General features: G+C 42.6%; 1 protein-coding gene across 1 annotated transcript in view; it reads left to right on the top strand.

Annotated features, from left to right (window-relative positions):
- Ppa2 (inorganic pyrophosphatase 2) overlaps positions 1 to 22,495 on the top strand; it is a 64,216-nt gene that overhangs the window by 4,507 nt on the left and 37,214 nt on the right. Inside the window, exons 2-5 of the mRNA XM_051185465.1 lie at positions 7,089 to 7,153; positions 9,195 to 9,242; positions 11,284 to 11,337; positions 15,688 to 15,807. Coding sequence (XP_051041422.1) covers positions 7,089 to 7,153; positions 9,195 to 9,242; positions 11,284 to 11,337; positions 15,688 to 15,807 — 287 coding nt within the window. The remainder of the gene's footprint in view (positions 1 to 7,088; positions 7,154 to 9,194; positions 9,243 to 11,283; positions 11,338 to 15,687; positions 15,808 to 22,495) is intronic.

The raw sequence follows: 22,495 nt of genomic DNA, 5'->3' as shown, positions 1-22,495 counted from the left end.
AGACCTCACTTTTCCTTTCCTTTTCCAACTCTCCCCAAATTCCTCCTAGCTGCATTTTTTTTTTTTTTTTTAAATTAAGTCTAGCTAGAGCTACCCATATGCATGTGTGTGGGACCATGCACTGGAGCCCGGGAAATCGAGCAGTGGTCACATCCTCCAAAATGAATGATGCTCTCTTCCCCAGCAAATACACACTGGCAGTAGTTCCTCAGTAAAGGGTGAGGTCTGTTGATCACCTACCCCATCAGCACCAGTTTTAGCTGGCTTGATCTTTTGTAGGTCTTGTGCAGGTACCCACAGCCAGCCGCAGTGAGTTCATGACTGTGGTATCCATGTCATATCCAGAAGACAACGTGTTGCTGCACTACTCTGCATACTTGGGCTCTTACATTCCTCTCACCTCATCATGCTTGGTGTTCTCTGAACCATGGTAATAGGGGGAGGAATACACATGGCCTGTTTAGGCTGCACACTCACTGTGACAAGTGACAAAGTACGCATCCCTCCATTGACTGGTGACTACTGCACATGCTGGTTTTTTTTTTTTTTTTTTTTTTTTGATATCAAGGTTGACAGCATCTGGGTCTATGGGTTTAAGCATAAATATTTAGAAAGCAGTTTGACAATATGACCATTTAGCAAACAAACGATAACAGCTTCAAGTCTTCCCCCGCCATGTGCCTCTGACCAAGAGTACAGTACCAGGCTTGGCGTCCCTCCTGTGGAGCAGGCTTCAACTCCAGCTCGAAAGTAGTCCGTTACCCCGTAAATGTTGTGCCACTGTTTCACCCGTGTTATAGCACCAAGGGTCCAGTGCTGGGTAAAGACCGGGAATGTGTCTTCTCCCCCAGCAGCCCACACAACACACCTGGTACTGTGAAAGCCAGCCAGCAGGGAGCAAGCGTCTCTGTGAGTGTGTGGGTAACGAGTCCTGGCAGTAACCTGTGTGTCTGAAGACCTCTGAGGCCACCCTGACCAGTAACTCATAGCAGGACATCCCGTGCCTTGTACTGAGATTCTCAGTTAATAACTTCTGCAGGTGCCATTGTGTACTCATGTAGGGCACCTGATTCAAACGCCTTCTTTAAATTAGATTTTTAAATGGGCTCATTAGCTAGCGGGGTTTGCATAAGGCTTTTCCATAGATCCTTAGTTTTGGTTAACCTATTTATTATCCCCTCTTCTCCCCCCCCTCTTGCCTCCATCCCTACTTAATCTTTAACCCCTATTATTGCCCCACCATATTTCATATTCCATGTATTTCACCATCCCTCTGTTGTGAATAATTTTTTTTTTTTTTTTTTTTTTTGTATGCTGTGAAGATGTGTCGCTCTCATTGTTAATGAAAAGCTGATTAGCCAATAGCTAGGCAGGAGTTTTGTGGCAGAGAATGCTGGGACGAAGGGTGAAGTCTCAGGAGTCACGAGCAGACACAGAAGAAGCAACATGGGAAGTTCATAGATGAGGTAAAGGAGCCTCACGGCAGCACATAGATGAATATAAATAGGTTCCTTTAAGTTTCAGGAGCTGGCTGGAGACAAGCCTAAGCGATCCACCAAGCATTTATAATTAATATTAAGTACCTTGTTATGTGAGAGCCACTGCCTAGACAATGAAAACCTCTGCCTACTTCCCTCCAATTATACTTTTTAAATAAGTTGAGACCTAGTGGGTTTTCCTATGGCTTTTAACACACAGTTTAAATTAGCCCCTCTCCCATGCCAGTTAAAGCTATCCACTGGAGGGATACACTGCTTCCATTTTACTTGTAATTGATTGTCCAACCTGAACGTGCCTCCTCCCAAAGGCCTCTTTCTCATTTGCTGGCTTCCACCGTGCTCCAAGTTGAACATACAAGCAAAAGATTAGAAGCCAGAATCCCGGCTTGAGAGAGCAAGTATAGAGTTTGTGTTGTAAGTGTAATTTACTCACTGAGTGCAATCTTTCCCACTGCCATGCACTTACATGCACATTTCAGGTTTTGTATTTTTTGACCTTCACAGCTAAGTAATATTCCGTTGTGTATATGTATCACATTTTCTTACCCATTCACCCACTGAAGGGCATTTCCTGGTTACTGTGAAAAGAATAACAGTGAATGGGGTTTTCAAGTGTCTCTGTAGTTGGATATAAAGCCCATTGGATTTATTCCCCGGTAGTAGTGCAGCTAGCTGATCATATGGCCCTAGTTTTACCTTTCCAGATTGGTTTCCACGGTGTCTGCATTAGTTTATACTCTCACCAACAGCGCATAAATACTCCCTTTTGCTGCCTTCTGTGATAGCATTTGCGGTCGGTCACGTCTGTCCTTAATGAGGGCCATTCTGAGTGGACTCGGATAGAACTTTTTTCAAGATTTATTTATTTATAAATGTTCTGTCTTCCTGTATGTGTGCACAACAGCAGAGGCCATTAGATACCATTATAAGGTGGTTCTGAGCCGCTACGTTGTTTCCGGGAGTTGAACTCAGGACCTCTGGAAGAGCATCCTGTGCTCTTAACCACTGAGTCACTTCTCCAGCCCCTGAGATGGAATCTTAAAGACTTTAATATGTAGTTTCCTGATTGTTAAGAGTGTTTCTAGTATTCTCTAGCCATTTCTACTTCTTTTGGGAACTTTCTGGTCAGGTCTATAACCAGTTTTTAATTGGGCTATTTCCCTATTGTTTAGAACAGTTTTTCTTTTTTTTTCTTCATGTATTCTAGACAACTAATCCCCCATTGGGTGTATAGCTGGTAAAGGTTTTCTTCATTCTGTGGGCCCCTACTCATGCACGAGCATTCCCTTTGCTGCACAGAAGCTCCTTAGTTTCATGAGATCCCATTTGTTGGTCAGTGGTCTTAGCTTTTGTGCTACCAACATTTTATTCACAAAGTCCTCACCTGTGAGTTGGAGTTCACCCCCTGTAGCAGTTTTAGGTCTTAATGCTGAGTCTTTGTCCCATTTTGTGCATGATGAGAGAGAGAAGGATCTGGGTTCGTCTTTCAGTAAGTTAAATCCAGTTTTCCTAGCATCATTTGTTGAAAATGCTACATTTGCCCAATGTGCATTGTTGGTATCTTTGTCAGAAATCAGGTAAGTATAGTTGTATGGACTTCTATCTTGATTAATCTGTTTGTCTGTTTTTGTATCAGTACCATGCTGTTTTTAATTATAAATTTTTAAGAGCTAATAAATAATTTTAGCAAAGTGGTTGGATATAAAGTTAACATACAAAAATAAGTAGCCTTCTTATTTACCAGTTGATAGACATATGAAAAATATAGAAACAATTTTATTCTCAATAGACACACACACCTGGAAATAAGCCAAGGAAATCAAAGACTTTGCAATGAAAATTTTAGGACATTGAAGAAAGAAATTGAGCCACGAGACAATGGAACAACATCCAATGCTCATGGATTAGCAGGGAAAGAAAAAAAAAAAAAAAAAAAAGATTGTGAAAATAACCTCCCTGCCAAAAGCAATCTACAGATTAATCTCAGTCAGTATTCTAGTGTTCTGGAAACGTATGGGGAGACACAAAGATCCCGAATAATCGAAGGACTACTGAATAAAAATTATGTGGTGAGCAGTATCACCATACCTGACTTCAAATTATACGATTGACCATAGTATTAGGGATACATTCTTTCTGTTGAATCCCATGGAGGGTGACAGTGATGGATTCAGTTCTTAGACTTGTAGTGGACATAGCCCTGCAGCCTTGCATTAGCTGCGAAGTGACAGTGAGCCCACTTTAGATAGGATTACACGTGCAGCACTGCCTGTCTGCTCCCTGTGACGTTGCCGGTGTTTTTTTTTTTTTTTTTTTTTTTGGTGGTGGTAACTTGAAAGTGACTTATTTTAGATTTTAAATTTTTCTTAAAGGAGGGGGGAAAACCCATACTTTCCATAATGTGGAGTCTTGTTGGTATGTGGTAGAAGACAGATTCGCTTTATGGAACAGTGTTGTATGTAACTCAAGCTATTTTTATTTATTCCAGGGCTGAGTCATTCAGGTCTTTGTTGATGTGATTTCCTTCTCTTTTTCTTTTTTCTTCTTTTTGGAAATAGGAGATGAAATTACCATCGTTTTTCTTAATTACATCATTTGAGTAGTGGGTGGTGACATGTTTGAACTTAGTAAAACTCCCTACGAGTAACTTCCTGTAAGTTAGAATCAATACATTTAAACATAATTGTTATTATGTTGATATTATTAGTAAGTTGATATGTTAAAAGTTATGTTTACTTGATGTTAGTTATAGAACCTTCAAACACTTTAGTTTTCTGAGTGAAGAGCTGTAAAATGGAAATTCTGTGATTTAGATGAAGAAGAGGGCACATTTTTTTTCACTGAAGGTCATCTTTCAAATTTCTTAATATTTTAGAAAGTACTGCAAAGCTCATTTTCATTTTATTTGTTATCAAGTTTCCAGTGAGAATCTCTGTAAATGGGTCAGTAATGCTGTGTATGTTGGTGTTTGCTGTCAATATAGCTATTTGGTGTATAAATGTTATATTATAATGCTATAATATGTCCTATATTATATAATGGTTATATGTTATAGTATATAATATATAGCATACTATATAATATATAATTATACTTTATATGATTAATTTATAATTATGTATCAGTTGATATATTATGATATTACAATATATGGATATGTTGTATATTTTATAATATATAATGGTATAATATTTAATTATATAATATGGTATTTATAATGTTATAAATATTAGGTAAGGGTTCCACAGTCTGCTCTGTTTTCTCAGTTGCAAATACAAACAATACATTTTCAGCAACATGAGACAGTGAAACCTTAAAGAGTTACATACTGACAGAATGAAAAGTAGTTTAGACAGTTGACGAGGAAGTTGCGAGGCTGGAGTACCTGGGACACGTTGATGAGCCTGCTGGAATTCATTAATTTTTGCCTAGGGCTGCAGACTGCCTTTATACCAAGACACAGTGTGGTGACTGCAGACATTTATCTCGTCAACTTTCTAGTAAATACCATATTAAAGTCAGAGCGAGAGTCCACAATCAACAAAGAAGGAGCCGCTGGAGCTCAAGAGTTCACAGTATTTTATCATTGTCTTAAAGAAGTGTGGCTGTGATGGAAGTGGCTAGTGTGTGTGTGTGTGTGTGTGTGTGTGTGTGTGTGTGTGTGTGTGTCAGAGCGGGTGGAGTTGGGAGGGAGCCGAGCAGGGCTTCAGGCCTTGTGCACACACTGAGATAGGTAGGCGAGAGAGAGGGTGTGATATGTGGCTCAAAGTTGATAACAGTTATTTTGACGACTTTCTCTTCATATCACCCTTTCTATGACCCTTCTCTTATTTCTGACCTCTAACCTGTGAAATGCTTCCCAATTCATAGCCCCTGCCTCTACACCGTCTCTCCCCTGGAGTTGGCAAAGTTGTCTGTAAAGGACCAGATGGGAAATATTTTAGGCCACATGAACTGTCCACCTCTGTCATAACTGCTCAGCGCTGCCATCAGTGACCAGAGTCAGCTGACTATGGCTCTGGGCGGACCTACTGTGTGTCTTAGTGTTGCCTGTCCATAAGTCCTAGGCTTACACCATTAGTCACCAGTCTGGAGACAGGATTCACATGGCCAGCTTTGCACCTTGTATTGTTCCTTTACTACAAACCACACTACAGTTCCCATGCATGAAACAGAAAATCTTGGTCACCTATGTCTGCCCAACATGTTTATTAGTTTTAATCAAGCTAATGAAATTGGCATATTCATTGCCTCAGATATTTATTATTTTTGTATAGCAAGTACGTTGGAAGCCTCTTGTCTAGCTATTGGAAAGTTTGTGGTCCGTTTTATAGCTGTGGTCACTAGCCTCCTGGAGCCTGGTGTAAGCTGTGATGTGCCTTCAGCTGACCTTTCCACGCCCCTTCCCCTGTAACCTACTTGTCCCTTCTCTTACCTTTGTCCCATGTTGAGTCATTGGCTTCATATCCTTTTGGGACATATCCAGGTCAGCTTTTGAAAAGTGCCCAGAGTACACTATTTCCTGTCCACCCCCATCCTTGCCACAGCATCCCTGTCACCATCACCTTCAGGAGATCAGTGGCAGAAGCCTCCTGATTCTTTACTGAAGGCACATGATCCCGTTTAAGTAGCTCTGTTCAAGCCCAGCGTGCTTTCTGTCCCACTCAGAAGAAGTTTGAAAACTGAGTTAGGATGCAAGGTTCCTTATGAGCAGATGTGAGACAGTGCCCTCCCTTTTGCTGCCAATCATCCTCTTGCCTCTGGTTGTTGCATTCCTGCCTAGCTGGCCCATCACCTCGTGCTCTTCCTCTGCTTTCCCCGTGCCTTGTCATATGTCCTGCAGGAGTTACCTTGTTGGGAAAGGACATTAATGGCGTGGAAAGGGGGAGAAATGGAATAGTAATAAATTGTTTATCTGATAACTACCGAATGCCAGCTAGATGCTAGCTACCTTTTTCCATGAAGGGAATTCAATAGAAATGTAGCAAAACAGACAAAACCAAGCACCAACAAGGACACTTTCCCTCAGAATTTAACCTGGCTACATGCTCATGACCCTGAGTAGGGGGAGGAGTAAAAGTTTAATAAAATAGTGGCATTATTAAGTTGTCCGCCTCTGCTTTTATTGAACTGGACTCAGAACTTATTATTTGTTGTTTAGCCAGCTGTTTTGTGATAATTTTATTAATCGCTTATTTTGGCTTTTTGCCCCAGCATCTTGCCAGCTCCAGGTGGACCTTTCTTCCTGTGGGTTATAGATGGAAACTGTGGGTTATACTGTTAGATTCCTCCTAAGGAAATGAACATCAGTTTAGTCTAATCCACTGAGTAATGAGAGCGTTACTCTACCTTAGCTGCTGTCTGCCCGGGTGTTTGAAGCCAAGCACAATATTGAATGACATGATTTTAGCAACCAAGTATGGGTAGCTGGCATATATTTCTATCTTCAGGCTGGAGCAAGGTTTGAAAGCCGAACTAAAATGTAATTAGCATTGCTAAAAGCCTCCCGGTTCTGAGGGACATCAGGGCCTGGCTGCCGCTGCGAGCAGGGTGTGCATGCTCCTAATTGCCTTGCCTTTTCCTTTACAGAGAATGTAGCTGGCCACTACATTTCCCCTTTCCACGATATCCCTCTGAAGGTGGATTCTAAACAGGTATTGTTTTTTACTTGTCTCGGGCTTGAACAACTTCTTGTACATGATAGTACAAAAGTGGTACTTCCCTCCGGACCTGACAATTCTTGTCTAGAAATGCCTCGAAAGTAAAGACTTGGTCGGCAGGCAGGAGAAGAAACCGAGGAGCTGGAACAGGGCTGCAAGCCTCCTTTGTGAATTAAAATCTGTGGGCAGCTAGGAAAAGGGTTATTTGTGGTCTGTGAAGTTTAAGCTTTGGTAGGAACTGAAGATTCAAGGACGGTAATGTGGGACATTAATCTGCTTATGTTGAGTCATAATACAGTTAACATTTGCGGCTGACTTCTGTGTGTTAACCCATGCTAAGTTGCCATAAGCTGCCCAAGGGCCATGAGGCAGCAGGGGTTTCATTGGTTTGCAGAGCAGCGCACATCTGGCCAGCGCCAGAGCCAGGTTTGGAGCTGGCCCGTTCTGACCACAGAGCTCCTGCCCATTACCACCCTATGAAGCAGAAACATAAAGCTGGAAGAGCCCAGAGTTTCATTAGGTCTTCTCTTGGAAACCACTTGACAGTCGGAAGGATGCTGGTGAGGTAGGGTTGTCAGCCACTGCAGAAGGGGAGCCCCGAGGGCGCCTGAAGGCTGGGTACAAGTGCGCGGTGCTCGCCTTGTGTTATTGTAACCCTGATGGCAGCTACCGTTAGTTACTAGCTTACTTCTTGATGAGGTTCCACGCCTTGCCCTTGGTCCCACTTGTAGCTGTTATGAGATGGGCTTCAGTTTAGACGTAGTGCTTAGCCTGTCTCTTCAGTGTTCTGACGGACAGGGTGTTGTGAACTAAATACCTGTTGTCTGCCCAACACCTTACTTTTGGCCAGAGGTGTGCATGCATTTGTTTATCCACTTGGCCAATAGTCGTTGCACACTTAGTACCCGTGGCACTCTGTGTGCAATGGTGAGCAAGTCAGATGTAGCTCACACTCAGTGGGAGAACACAGGCAAGCCATAGGAGAGGCCAGTCAGATGGTGTTTAATACTGTAAAGGAGGATGGAGGAAGACGGATGACTGACTATGTAGTGTCCTATCTGGGGTTCACCATAACAGATGTGTACACTGCGTAACAGCAACGGTGCCAAAGCTGCGTTTGTTTTTTGGTTTTGGTTTTATTGTTTTTAATTAGGAAGTAGGTAGGGGTGGGTGTGGAACAAAGACAGACACACATCTGTGGGTGTAACATTCTGCCTATGGAATTTGAGGATAAGGCAGGACACACAGGACAACTTATAAGACACAAGGCTAGTGAGTTGTAGAGGTGCAGAGGTGTATGTGTATATGCGTGTAGAGGTGCACGGCATGGGTATAGATGGGCTTCCCTACTTTGGAGCCAGTCATGATTGGACTTTTTGCACCTTGTATCTTGGGATGTAAAGTTTTCAGAACAAGAATAATGTTTCAGGACAGTGTGACTTGGAATCATCATTTTCTGTTTATTTTGTTTTCTCCTTCGTAGTCATTTTGGTGTGTAAGTGTTACATAGACCGGCGAGCATTCGTGAATGGCATAATCTTTCTTCCCACCCCACCACGTAGCCTGGTTTAATTTAAAAATGCTTAGCGGAGACAGAGTAATCACACCTTGATAGGATTCACAGGCAGGAGGTAGAGCCAAGCACTTTCACAGCTTGTTAGTCAAGCTCCCGGGAGTTTCATTTCGATAATGAAATGACTGTTTGAGATGCGGTCACTGGAACCTGCGGGTCTCTCCCTGTCTCTCCCTGCACACTCGGCAGAGCCTCTGCCTGCATCAGGCAGACTTGGGGAGTTAGTTAGGGGGAAGAGCTTTGGACTTCCTGATACTTTTAAAGCTCTTTGATCATTTGTCCATTTGAGGGTGGGGATGCTCGGGGACAGACAGTACTAGCAGGTTGTCTGCTGAGACTGATTTCTAGACAGCACCTGATAAAGCTCGTGGGGCAGTAGGCACATTTTTGTTGCTGTGCATCCTGCATTTTTTTTTTTTTTATGAGACATTCTAATCACAATTACCATCTTTGCTCTTACAGGAAAATGGCATTCCCAGAAAGAAAGCACGAAATGATGATGAATTTAAGGTACCTTTTGTTGTTTCTTTCGATTGTTTGAATCCTTTAAAATTTTATTCCCTGTGTGTGTGTGTGTGTGTGTTGTGTGTCTGTGTGTGTGTTGTGTGTCTGTGTGTGTGTGTCTGTGTGTGCACATGAGTGCAGGTAAGTATTCATGGAGGTCAGAAGAGAGAGCCAGATCCTGTTCAGCTGGCATTACAGATGGCATTTTAGTCTGAAGTTATCTTTTCAGTGGGGAAAAATATATTGCAAGTTCTGAGTGCCAGCTTAAAATTTAATTCTTTAGCCAGGCAGTGCGCCTTTAGTCCCAGCACTTGGGAGGCAGAGGCAGGCAGATCTATGTGTGTTTAAGGCCAGCCTGGTCTACTGAGCGAGTTCCAGGGACAGCCTCCAAAACTACAGAGAAACCCTGTCTCAAAAAATAAACAAAAAATTAATTCTTGTAACACAGATTATATGTTGGGCACTGATTGGTATTTATCTATTATCTTATTTTCCCCCTAGGGGGAAAGGACTAAAGGAGGGATTAGGCTGCCCTGTCATAGTTCTGATTTGAAATAGGTATCTTTAATTGTCTGATAAATGCTGCTAGTGAATTGTTGGCCTATTACTAATGCTAATCTTAGGGAAACAAGAGCGATCCTGGCTTTGATAAATTACATTCAGAGCACACTGCAGCTGGAGAGAAGGGCATGGTGGCATGAGTCTCTGGTCGTCAAGTGTAAATGGTGACTGAGAGTGTGGCTTGCAGGCTCAAGTTTCAAAGCTGGTGCTCTTTTGGCCCTGCGGCTCTGTGCAAGTGGCTTTGGTGGGTTAACTAGCACAGTCCCCTCTGCCCTCACCTTGAATTCATCCATCTGCGTCTGTCCTTTTACAGCCAGGTTTTCAAAGATGAATACATTGTGTAACCATCTGCCATATAGTTATGTGCGTGATGCCGTGCTGTGGGAGTGTCTTCTACATGGACACACCTACAAAGCTTCCATTTTTTTTTAGCGTGAGATTCAGTAGATACACAAACTACTGTCAGTTAGCTGCAAATGTTTCTAAATGATCAGGTAACTGTTGCAGACTGGTCATGGGCCTGGGCTATGCTGTTTTAAACCATTCCTTCCCCTTGACCATGATTCATTATTGACATAAGCATAATAGCCTTACCTAATTTTGTAAGCCACCTTTAAATGTTAAGACTTTCTCTTTGTGAGGCAAGCTGTAGGCATTGTATGTACCCACACTGACCTAGTGTCTCCTTCGAGTTAAGCAGTTTACAAAATGTAGAAGGGAGAAAAAGAAGCCATGGCCCTTTTGTAATGTTAAGGAATCTGAAATCACTAGCCTTGTTTTAGAAAGGCATTTCTAACTCCTTGTAAACTTTCTAACTGCCTATAATGATATCTTTGATTTTACATTATGATGATAGCAAGAACAAATGTTCTTTTAATCATTTTCAACATTTTTTGACTACTTAATTTTTCTGTATGTGTTCCTTTAAATTGCATATCATTATTTTAACCACATTGCCGTGAGTAGAGCGGAACTGGTCTGACTTACTGTTTTAGCTGGAAAATAAATGACAAAACTCATTTTGTGCCAGGTGTGATGATGGTGCACGCCTTTAATCCTAGTACTCAGATGGCAGAGGCAGGTACACCTCTGTTTAAGGTTAGCCTGGATAGCAAGTTCTAGGCTAGCCAGAGCTCCCTGGTAAGACTGCCTCAGAACAAATAAATGAAAGAGAACAGGTCTCCTTGTCCCCAGCGTTGCCACAGCTCTGGAAAGAGCTTCCAGATGTTCAGTGCCCTTTGATGCTACGCCGCGATGGTCAGATTCGTGACGCCTCTGAGTGTTAGGTGGCCTCTCTTAACTGTAAGAAGGGGATGGATATAGAAGGTAGGCACTAACTATCTTATGTTTGGGGTGAAAACTTGTGTTATTCTTTTATTAGAGTCTACTGATATTCATTTAGCAGACAGTCCCCCAGTGCCAAGTGAAAAAAAATAAAAGGTGAATAAAAAGGTTAATGTTTCATCTTTTTTTTTTTTAACTGCAGAATTTGTTTAATATGGTTGTGGAAATACCTCGGTGGACAAATGCCAAAATGGAGGTACAGATATATTCTCTTAACATAAAATTGAAATGCTAACTTAATCGTATAAGAGCATCTTTTCTAGCTACTTGGCATATTTGGAAGAGGGATGCCAGGCTTCTTTATGTAGGATAATTTAAAATGCTCTTGTGAGTGTAGACCTTAATTTCAAGAAGAAAATGGTTTGAACTGCATATTTGTTTTTAAGAGTGTTTCCCCGTTTTTTAGGCACGCCTTTATGTCATTTTCTCTGCCCTTTCCCTGACTTGACGCCAAACACTTTCAAGTTTCTGTATTTAGTTCAGACACAAACTTTGTAGCGTTTTGTCTGGCTCTGGTGGCAATTTCGGTTTCCTGGGACTTAGTCCTTTAAGAGTTTTACGTTGCCTGGGAACAGTGCCTTCTCCCGAGTCTGGATCTTATCTAAGAGCACCTACTTTAGCCCTTAAGTTTTTTTTTTTTTTTTTTAAACTTTATTTAATTTTTTTCCATGAAACACAAAGCTGTCAGGGATCCCTCCTCTTCTTGGCATTGTCCCCATCTTCCTGCCATCAGACAAGTTTGAATTCTCAAGGGGGGCTACTTTGTTTCTTTACCTCATTGTTTAGCTTGTTTATTTTATATAGGATTTTTTTTTGCCCTTTTCCTATACTAATATGAATATGTTTGATAGAAAAATAGCTTTAAAATGGAGTCACTTGGCAAAGATCTGAGCTTGGTTTAAAAAATTACTGTAAACGAGCAACATATATTTGTAGAGTACAGATGTGATTTATGACCATGAGATAAAAATTAAGTCAAGTCGGTCAACATACAGTCTGAAATATGTTTTTTGGTTAGGTCACTTTAAAGTCTTACTCTCTCAGACATTTTGAAGTGTGTAATACCCCGGTAACTGTGTTCACCGCCTTGCACAACAGCACTCAAAACACAACACAACACAGCAAAATATTTTTGTCTAAAGTTTTTATACTCTTGGACCATCATCGCCATTTTGCTCTGCTTTTTAAAGCTGAAATTTGTTATTTTAATTCTATTTAATTATTAACTATAACATAGAAATATAAACATGATGCCATGTTACACTTAAACAGATATGTATTGTTTGAATCGCATTAGACTTCCACAGTGAACACTTTCCGGGTCCTTCTATCCCTTGAAGCGTACCCTGTTGTTTGCAGCTGTCCCCACACCATGCAGCTGCACCAGCACCTCTGCCCCGGATCAAGCTTCCCCATCCTGTCTCGCCTCCTGCTCTTTCAAGCCTCAGAGCTCAGCCTTGGAGCCCGTTTTCTTGGTCCGTTCATCAGTTGGTGGTCCTGTTTCCATCCCTTGGCTGTTGTGAACAGTGAGGTGCTATCAGGTGCCAAGTTAGCCGACTGCCCTCCTCTCCTGCGGCTGTGCGTTTGGAATGGAATGGCTTCTTCTGTCAGTTCTGCTTTTCATTTCCCATGTAATCTTTGTGCTGTTTTCCTCGAAGGCTGCACTAATTTCTATTTCATCAAGGCTATCCTCCATCAGCAGTGTACAAAGCTGTCCTCCGTCAACAAGGTAGCCTTTCCTTCCCCGAATCTTTACTACTACCACTAACTGTCTGTAATCTTCTTGGTAACAGTTTTCCTTACTAGAGTGAGGTGAACCCTCACTGTGGTATTTTGCTGCTTTTGTTAAACGTGTGTGTGTGTGTGTGTGTGTGTGTGTGTGTAAATAGGTAAATAGGTGTGTGTAAATAGACATCTTTTGGGAGTTGGTTCTTTCTGTCTGTCCTGTGTGATGTACCTGATGTCCCTGGTACTCAAACTCAGGCCTTGACACAAAATACCTTTGCCGTCTGAGCCATCTTGCTGGCCTCCTCATTATTGTTTTGACTGGAATATTCCTGATTGCTATATTGACTATTTTTTTTTTTTCTCATTGATCATTTGTGTATCTTCTTGAGAAATAAGTCTACTACCCCCATTTTTTAATTACAGGTTTTTTTTTTTTTTTTTTTTTTTTTTTTTTTTTTTGGTTTGCTTGTTTTATTTTTCTGTCTAGTTCTTTAGTTTCTTGTATATTTTGGATTTTAAGCCCTTGTCAGATGTATGATTTGAAATATTCTTTTCTCCTATGGTGTATATAGTTTTTTTTTTTTTTTTTTTAACTCTTTCGGGGGTGAAGGCTGCCACTCAGCTCCCAAATAATCCACTGTAACTTATTCTTTCTTCTAAATGCCTGGCCTTAGCTTGGCTTGTTTCTAGCCAGCTTTCCTTAACTTAGTTATCAGGTGAACCTTTACCTCCCGGCTTTTGTCTTTCTCTATTCTATATGCCTTTCTTCCCTTCCTGTTCCGATGCTTGCTGGGTAGCTGGGTGGCTGCCCCGAGGTCCACCTCACTCCTCCCTCTTCTGTTTTTCTCCTATTTATTCTCTCTGCTGGCAGCCCCACCCATCCCTCTCCTGCCTAGATACTGGCCGTTCAGCTCTTCATTAGACCCATCAGGTGTTTTAGACAGGCAAAGCATCGCAGCTTCACAGAGTTAAGCAAATACAACATTAAAGAGTGCAGCGCATCATTGCGTCATTAAACAAATATTCCACAGCTGAAACGAATGTAGTATATCTTAATATTCTACAGTAGTAGGCGCCTTTCTTTATTCAGTTGGTTGTTTCCCTTTCCACGCAGAAGCTTTTAAATTTGATGTAATTTGGTTTGTCTGTTTTTGCTTTTATTGCTTGTGGTTTTGTGGTCCAATCCCCAAAGTTTTTGTGTATACCAGTTTGTCCTTCCCTCCTGTTTTCTCATTTTACAGCCTCTGCCTTATATTTAAAGAATCCATTTTCAGCTGTCCTTGCCACACATGCTTATGCTGTTTTCCCAGTGCAGTTTCTTTAGGAGAGTGTGCTTTTCCTGTCCTGTGTTGCCAGCACCTCTGCTGAAACCCATTTGTATTCGGTCTCACCTGTCTGTTTCTGAATTTGACTTCTGCAGATTCTACCGACTTTATTACTGTGGCTTTGTAGTGTGGTTAGGCTTTTTCTTTTTGCTCATACTTGCTGTAGCTTTTTAGGGTGTGTGTGTGTGTGTGTGTGTGTGTGTGTATGTTTCCATGGAAACTTCAAGGTTGGTTCTTTCTATTTCTGTTCTTTTTAAATGACTTTGGAACTTCGCTGTGAATTGCAATGACCCTGAATTATGCTCCTTCAATCCAACACTGGACGTCTTTCCCATTGTTTGTGTATCCTTTGATGTTTTTCATCATCAACTTAGTTTTCAGCAGGAACACATCTTTCTTTTCCTCCATTAAATTTATCCCCAAGTGCTCTGAGTTGTATTGTTGTTTTGATGCAAATAGGATAGTCTCTGGATTCCTGCTTTGAGCAGTTCATTGGTAGTATACAGAAATCCTGTGGGGTTTGTGTGTTGGTTTTATATCTTGCAAATTCACTACATCCATTTGGTAATCTCTCTCTCTCTCTCCTTCCGCACTGGTGTGTGTGTGTGTGTGTGTAACCTTATGTGCTTTCTACATATATATTTGCATTGTATTGTCAGTAAGCAGCGATGACTTTAGTCCTTCTTTTCATGTTTGGATGCCTTGCCTCACTACTCTGGCAAGGACTTCCAACATTATGCTGAATCACAATGGCAAGACCGAAATCCTTTACTCGTGTGTGTGATGTATCCTAAAAGCTTTCTGTCTTGTTTGCATGTGTGCGTCCTCGGGTGCTGTGTACAGGGGCTACAGAGGCCAGAGATTGTGTTGGGTGTACTCCTCCATCGTTCTCTACTTGTTCTGCCAAGGCTGTGTCCTACTCAGAACCTAAAGCTTGTGTCTCCTCTGCACTGGTAGTCAGCAAACCCAGTGTTCCTCCTGTCTCCTCCTGTCTCACCACACCCAGACCTGGGCTCTCAGTGTTTGCAGATACCTGGCTTGTTACATGGGTTGGTTCATATGATTGCAGAGCAAGCACCCTTAACCGTGGGGCCATCTCTCTAGATGCTCACTGTCTAGTTAAACACCTTTGAGTTAGCTATAGTAGCCTAAGACTATCGGCAGTAAAAGCCGATTAGCAACAACAACAAAAATATAGATTAACTTTTACCCTCCTGTCTTTCCACTCATCTTACTGTTTCTTGTTAGAGATAATGCAGGGTACAAAAACTTTGAGCCTAACTATGTAATCGAGTGTCTTCTTTTCAGGTGGTTTTTCTTATATGGTACATGTTAACTGCTGATAAGAATTGATGTAATTTACCCTAAAGCACCTTTGATTATTAAGTTGGGATGTGAATATTTGGTCGTGCTATGGTGGATTTAAAATCTGTTCATTGTGTGCAGGGCTAACCATTTCACTCTCTCCCTGCCTTCCCTTGTGATCTGCCTAGATTGCCACTGAGGAGCCACTGAATCCCATTAAACAAGATGTAAAGAATGGACAGCTACGCTATGTACCAAATATCTTCCCTCACAAGGGCTATATATGGAATTACGGGGCCCTCCCTCAGGTAACATCCCTGTTACAATGGTAAACTTTTATGCCTTCTAAAGAAATCCCCATAAGTCCTGTCTGCTCCCTGAATTTAGATTGGTTCCTAGAGCATACCAGTTTCAGAGATTTGTGACTTAAAAGTTTTTAACTTGGCATTCAATTGTACCAGTAAACTACTTCAAACCATATATAGTCATCCCTCAGGTTCTTGGAGTCTGGCATGTAGAAGATTGACAGTTGACATTTAAGCACATCTCTTTTTTGTAGGCTTAGCTGTTGTCAATGAACAGTTCTGAGCAAATTTTATCTAGCCATTCCTTTCATATGCTCTTATATACCTTTCTACACGACTGGATGCATTTTATTTTTGATAAATCTAACAGGTGAATTGAGTTACATTACTTACAGAACCCACCGTTGTAAATCTGGAATTGTGACTGGGAAACGAGGAAGTCAAGGCGTGAGTGATGGCAAGTCCTCGTTCCGATGTGGGCCATGTTGCCACTCTTGACCCCTTTTACTGACCTCCCAATTTCCTCACCCTCTGAAGTAGCAACTCTTCCTGATTATTCAGTGAGCAAGACTCAGTATATCAGCTCCAAAGTCTGGGTTTTGGAAACAGAGAACCGGTTTTTCTTTATGATCGTAAGCCCTATGAGCTGTGTGGAAATTTGATGTTTGTAATTTTATGTACTAATTTTCAATTACATGAAAACTTACACGGGGGACTGTGTCCCATTAGATAAACACTCACATGAAAAGAACGGAAAATTGTCCTTTGTAGAGCCGGTTTCCCTCTGATGTAGCCGGACTACCCACTTGGATGCACTCTGGTACTCTTGAAATGATGGCTAGAAATGAGAGTGTACGCTCAAGTCGTGAGGGCAGTTGTCTTCACTTCTTAGGTCTCTACAGAGAAGATTCTGTGGAACCTAACAGGGAAAGGTTAAAAAACACAGGTCCATGGAGCTTAGGGGATTGTGGAAGAGGAGGATGTGGGTGAAAGGAAGGCCAAAGAAGCTACCTATTGGGGGCAAAAGCAGAGACAGGCCAAGTTGAGCAGTTCGGGAACAAACTAGTGTTCATTTCTTGAGCTGCTTCTTAAGGGCGATTTGCTAGAGGCAAGGGTATGAAAAGATGGGAGTAGGCATGAGGTCGGGCAGAGTAACGGGAGACCGAGTGGGTAGGCTCGAGAGCCTGGCTGTCACATCAGCACTGTGACCTTGACATGGCCTGCCTCTCTTCATCTGTAGAGGACACGGACATGTACTGCGCGTGGCTGTGCTGAGGGGCTGCCTGGGGAGTTTCATTAGACTAGGGTGTGATGGACAGCACCCGTTTTCAGTAGCAGTTATTTTTATCTTAACGATTAGTGCTTGGTACAGCGGTCCTCAGCCTTCCTAACGCTTCCACCCTTTAACACAGTTCTTCATGTTGTGGTGATTCGCCCTCCCCCCAACCATAACATTATTTTCGTCGCTACTTTGTAACTGTAATTTTGCTACTGTTGTGAAGCCTAATACAAATACTTTTGGAGATAGGAAGCTTGGCAAGGGGGTGCACAATCCACAGGTTGAGAGCCACAGGATTAGAGCAATTGACAGCTAAGTCACTGGTTACAATGTGGCACAGTTGGCTCTACTGACTGGTACTGATTCTATTTATTTTGTTAAGAATAACAATGAAGCAAATCTGGGCATGGCAGCCCACACCTGCAACTTCAGTATTTCTGAGGCTGAGGCAAGAGGGTTATTGCCAGTTTGAAGCCTGCCTAGGTTATATATAATTAGGCCTGGTCTCAACTCCACACCCCACCCACCCTGCTAGAATTAACAAAGGAACCAAATGCAAGTCTGCTAATGAGAAGGGGTGATGACTGAAGCCGAGAGGACCTTCTGTGCTGCTCTGGGTGTGTGTGTGTGAACTTTCAGGGTGTTCTTACCTGCCCGGGTCTAGTCTGTGAGGTACAGTTGTTCATTCTTTCATTCTTTTTGTGTGTGGAGGGGTATTTTTGAGACAGGGTTTTTCTCTATAGCTTGGGCTGGCCTGAAACTCACTCTGTAGACCAGACTGGCCTTACACTCAGAGATCCACCTACCTCTGCCTCCCAATTCTGGGATTAAAGGCGTGTCCTTTCTTAATTCAACTGAATTAAACTGGAGCCTGCCCCTAATTTACTGTGTACTGTGCACTCTCCCTTGCCTAATTTGCATACTCCAATCAGCATCTAAAATGCTGTTTTAGAAATCAAGATCTGGCTAGCACTTGGGAGGCAGAGGCAGGGGGATCTCTGTCAGTTTGAGGCTAGCCTGATCTACAATCAGAGTTGTAGGACAGCCAGTCCAATGACAACAAAGTCTGGTAATGTTTCCTCATACAAGAACCTTTGAGTGGTTTTGTATCGGTAGGAGACTAAAGGCTGAAGCTCTTAGCCTGCCCCTTGCCATGTGACTCTAAGACTCACTGGAAGGTCCCTCCTTCCCCACTTCTGTCCCTGTGGGTCCTCTGGTGTCCCCGATCTCTGGCCCCCACAGTCCCTCTTCACTCGTCACACAGTCACTGGTGCCTATTTTCCAGGGACCGTTCTTGCTATGAGGACAGGGGTAAAGGTGATAAGAATCCCCCAAGAACTTTTATTCCAGACAGAAAGTCAGACAGTAAACACAACAGTGTAGTGTGTGTGTGTGTGTGTGTGTGCGTGTGTGTGCTTCATTATATACAGCTTCACTAAAGATTGCATATATTTGTTATCTCCCACATAAAAATAACTTCATGCGATTTTTTTTTTTTTTTAAAGCTGGTTATTGATCAGACAGCTTTTAGAGGGAAAACCAATTAATTACTGGTCCCTTTGTGATGCTGTATCCATCTTTCCTCGGTGTCCTCCTTCCTTCTCCTCTCTCTTCTTTATTCCCAGCCCTCCCTTCAGCTGACTCCTTTTCCAGCACGCCCAGCTCACTAACTGGAATGTTTGCTCTAGTCCAAGCCTTTGTGATGTCTCTCAAGCTGTAAATCTTTCACCCTGCCTCATGAACTTTACTGTTCACACGAGTTACTCCCTCCTGTTCTAAATGCCCACCAAATTATAACTGACTGTAAGTTATCTTGTTTACTGTCAGTTTCTTGAAGGTAGAATGCAGACTTCATTAGCTCAGGAATTCTGTTTTATTGGTGGTTATATTTCAGTGGACCAGTTTAATTCTTGATACCCTGAATTGGTGATCAGTAATTTTGCATTCTTTTCATGAGGCTCACGGAAAATACCTTCCTCAGTCTGCCCAAGTCCTAGGATTACAGGAATGTAGCACTGTGTACAACAGTAAACGTTTTGGGGTGAATAAGTTAGTGACGTCATTGCGGGGGTGTTTGCCTCATGGTACATGTTTTAGTATTTCCCTTGCTGTGATAAAACACCAAGACTAAAATGCAAGCTGGGGAGAGAAGGGTTCATTTGACTTACACTTCTGTGTTGCTGTTTGCTATTGAAGGAAGTCAAGGCAGGAAGTCACAACTGGGCGGGAGCCTGGAGGCAGGAGCTGATGCAGAAGCCATGGAGGGAGGAGGGATGCTGCTTACTGGCTTGCTTCCCCTGGCTTGCTCAACACACTTCCTTTCTTTTGAAAATATTTTTATTGATTCTGTGTATTTCACATTAGCCATCCCTGCCCCGCTTGTCTCCCCTGTCCCCTTGCATCAACCCTCTGTGCTTGCAACCTCCCCCAGAAAACAAAACAAACGTTCTCAGTGTGGAAGCTGCGGTGGGTGTAGTGAGTCATGCAGCAAACCCTTTCGTGTGCTGCTGAGTCTTGGTCTGGCCTGAGGCCTCTCACTTCAGCTGTGCTATTGGTAATGGGTCTTCTCTGAGACCTCTTTTAGCTATCCCTGTTGTCCGTGCCATGGAATTCCTGCAGGTCTGGGTCTTCGGGTCCGGCCCCCTCACACGCTCCTACAGTTCAAAGGTCAGGTGAATGTTGGGGTGAGCCAACTCGTAGCCCTGACTCTGGGCCTGGGTGGTAGCTGGGTTGGTCAGCCCACCAGCTTTCCCTCACCTGGGTGAACTCACCCAGTGCAGCAGACAGCAAGGATCAGCGGGTGAGGGTGGGGGAGGGGGGTGGGGGTGGGGGCAGTTCTGCTCTCACGCACCTGGGTTCATCTCATCTCCCCTCGCCAGGGCCAGCTCTGCTGTTTAGCCCAGACAAGGTGCAGGGCCCACTTTCCCAATCATTGCAGGGAGCATATGGAGGTGTGTTATGTGTCTTTCTGTCTATCTGTCTGTCTGTCTGTTTGTCTGTGGTCTCCTACTCTCATGCCTTCAGGGCTGGCTCAGCTGCCCGCCCACCACCAGGATCAGCTCGACTTTGCTGCCTGGGTGAGGTGCAGGTTCTGCTCCCCCCCACCCACATAGGCGGTGAGGGGGTGTGAGGAAGGGGGAGGTGTTCTCTCCCTCACCCACATCTAGACCTCTTGCATATCACACCCCCCCACACCCCATCAATAGGGTCAGCCCTACTGGGCTACTCTGGTGAGGTGCAGGGCCTGTGGCCTGTTCTCCCAAGTGCTGCATGCAGCCAGTGAGGGGCTGAGCCAACTTTGTGTGACTCTATCCTCACCGTTTTCAGTGGTAACTGGAGTCACAGACATCAACGCAGACTATGGCTGCAGCAGGGACATGGCCCGTGGCAGCAGCCCAAGCCTGGATGACACCACACCCTGACCCTTAATTCAGCCTGCTTTCATATAAAACTAAGGACTGCACTGCTAGCCCACACTGGGCTGGGCCCTCCCCCATTGATCACTATTGGAGAAAATGCCTTACAGCTGCATCTCATGGAGCCATTTCCTCAACGGAGCCTCCTTCCTCTCCAATGAGTCTAGCCTGTGTCAAATGGACACACGGAATACCAGCCAGTCCAGCACATGTGGATATTAAGTTCATCTGGTCACCTACATTTTGTCTTGGTTGAGCAGAATATTTGTTAAGAACAGTTACCAAGCCAACTGCTTAGAAGGACATTTAAGCAGAACACTAAGTAGAAATGTTATCATCAGTGAGGTTGTGACTCAACAATATGACATCATCATCTTAGACCTCTAGCTCTCTATGGTCTCCCATGAAGTGTTTTCCTCCGACTTTGACTCGGACTTGAATAAAAGTCATCTTCCACACTTACATTTACGTTTACCCACATCTACCAGGGTCATTCCAGTAATCCCTTTCTCTAAGTACATATTTAGAACACTTGCATAGATAATACGAAAAGAGTCTCACTTTAAAATTCAGCCTTCAGTCTGAATACAGTATTGACATGTTCATTATTTTAAACTCCCTTACAAATTTGAGTCATTGACCATAGACATTAAGTAAATGGTGGTGTTTGTTATATTTAGAGCCTGAGAAAAGAGATCAGATCTCTCTAGGCTTGTTTATATTCATTTGTATGATCTTGACTCCTACCTGGAAAGGCTATTGTAATGAAGGGGGTGGTCTAGGGTGAGCTCTGTAGATGGTTCTTAACAATGTTAGCTCAGCAATTCGGCTGTTGCCGCTGATGCTACTGACAATGATAAAGGCGATAGACTGTTGATCCAGTATGATCTCAGTTGAGATGAGTAGCTCTCACTAGCTCTAATTTGGAGCTAAGAACCGTAGACGATCAACAAGAAACTTGCCAAAACCCACCTGTGTGGACAGCTGTTTCTTTTTGTTTTCAATGTTTTTCAGAGAACATAGTGATAAAAGGATATTTATTGGTTGATAGAGATTGTAAAGTAATGATCTCCAATTCCTGTTCAAAGCCAGGATTTATTTCAGGCTATGTCAATATGTATTATGATTTCATATTTGTAGATTTATAATTATTTCTTAATAGGTTGTGGCTTTCTGTTATCCTTTTCTTGGTCTCATGCTAAGATTTTTTTATTTTTAGATTATGTACTAGATCCATAGTTCCCAACTTGTGGGTTGCAACTCCTTTGATGGTCAAATGACCCTTTCACAGGGGTCGCCTAAGACCATCTGAAAACAGGTATTTACATTATGATTCATAACAGTAGCAAAATTATGTTATGGTTGGGGGTCACCACAATGTGAGGTACTACATTAAAGAGTCTTACCATCAGGAAGGTTGAGAACCACTATACTAGAGAGGCATTTGTGAATCAAATTGTGAGTTATATGCCCATTCTGCTCTACCAAATATTCTCAGATTAGTCATATAATAAGTTGTAACAATTTATACTCTTACGAACATTATATAGGGTTCCAGGTGAGCAATAGCCTAGCTACTATTTTGGGTTATCAAATCTCTGAATTCTGTGAAATAGTGTTGAAACGTACTTTTACTTTGTGGTTCTCAGATTAACAACTTTTCTTAAATGTGTAAATCACCCATATTTATTTTTTCTCTAATCATCTGTTTATGTCTTTAGCTCACTTAGTCCTGTTTGCCTTTTTTTCTTACTTAGTTCAAGAGTTCGAATGTTCCCCTCTTTATACTTCACCAGTCTGAGCCTTTTCCTTTTCTCTGCCCTGTTATGCACCTAAACTTCCACTAGAGGGCAGTCTCAAAGTTTTACATTGTTCAGTTTCCTCATCTGTTAAATGTTAAAAGTGACACTACTTAATGTACAAACTTTGGAACACAACTAAAGCCTGAAGATGTGAAATACTAAAGGCAGAAATGTGTGTGTGTTGTGTCTGCTGA

This window comes from Phodopus roborovskii, unplaced genomic scaffold, assembly GCF_943737965.1.
Source record: "Phodopus roborovskii unplaced genomic scaffold, PHOROB, whole genome shotgun sequence".
Taxonomy (NCBI): Eukaryota; Metazoa; Chordata; class Mammalia; order Rodentia; family Cricetidae; genus Phodopus; species Phodopus roborovskii.
The sequence above is the reverse complement of the archived record's forward strand: the minus strand, read 5'-3'. Positions and strand labels throughout refer to the sequence as shown.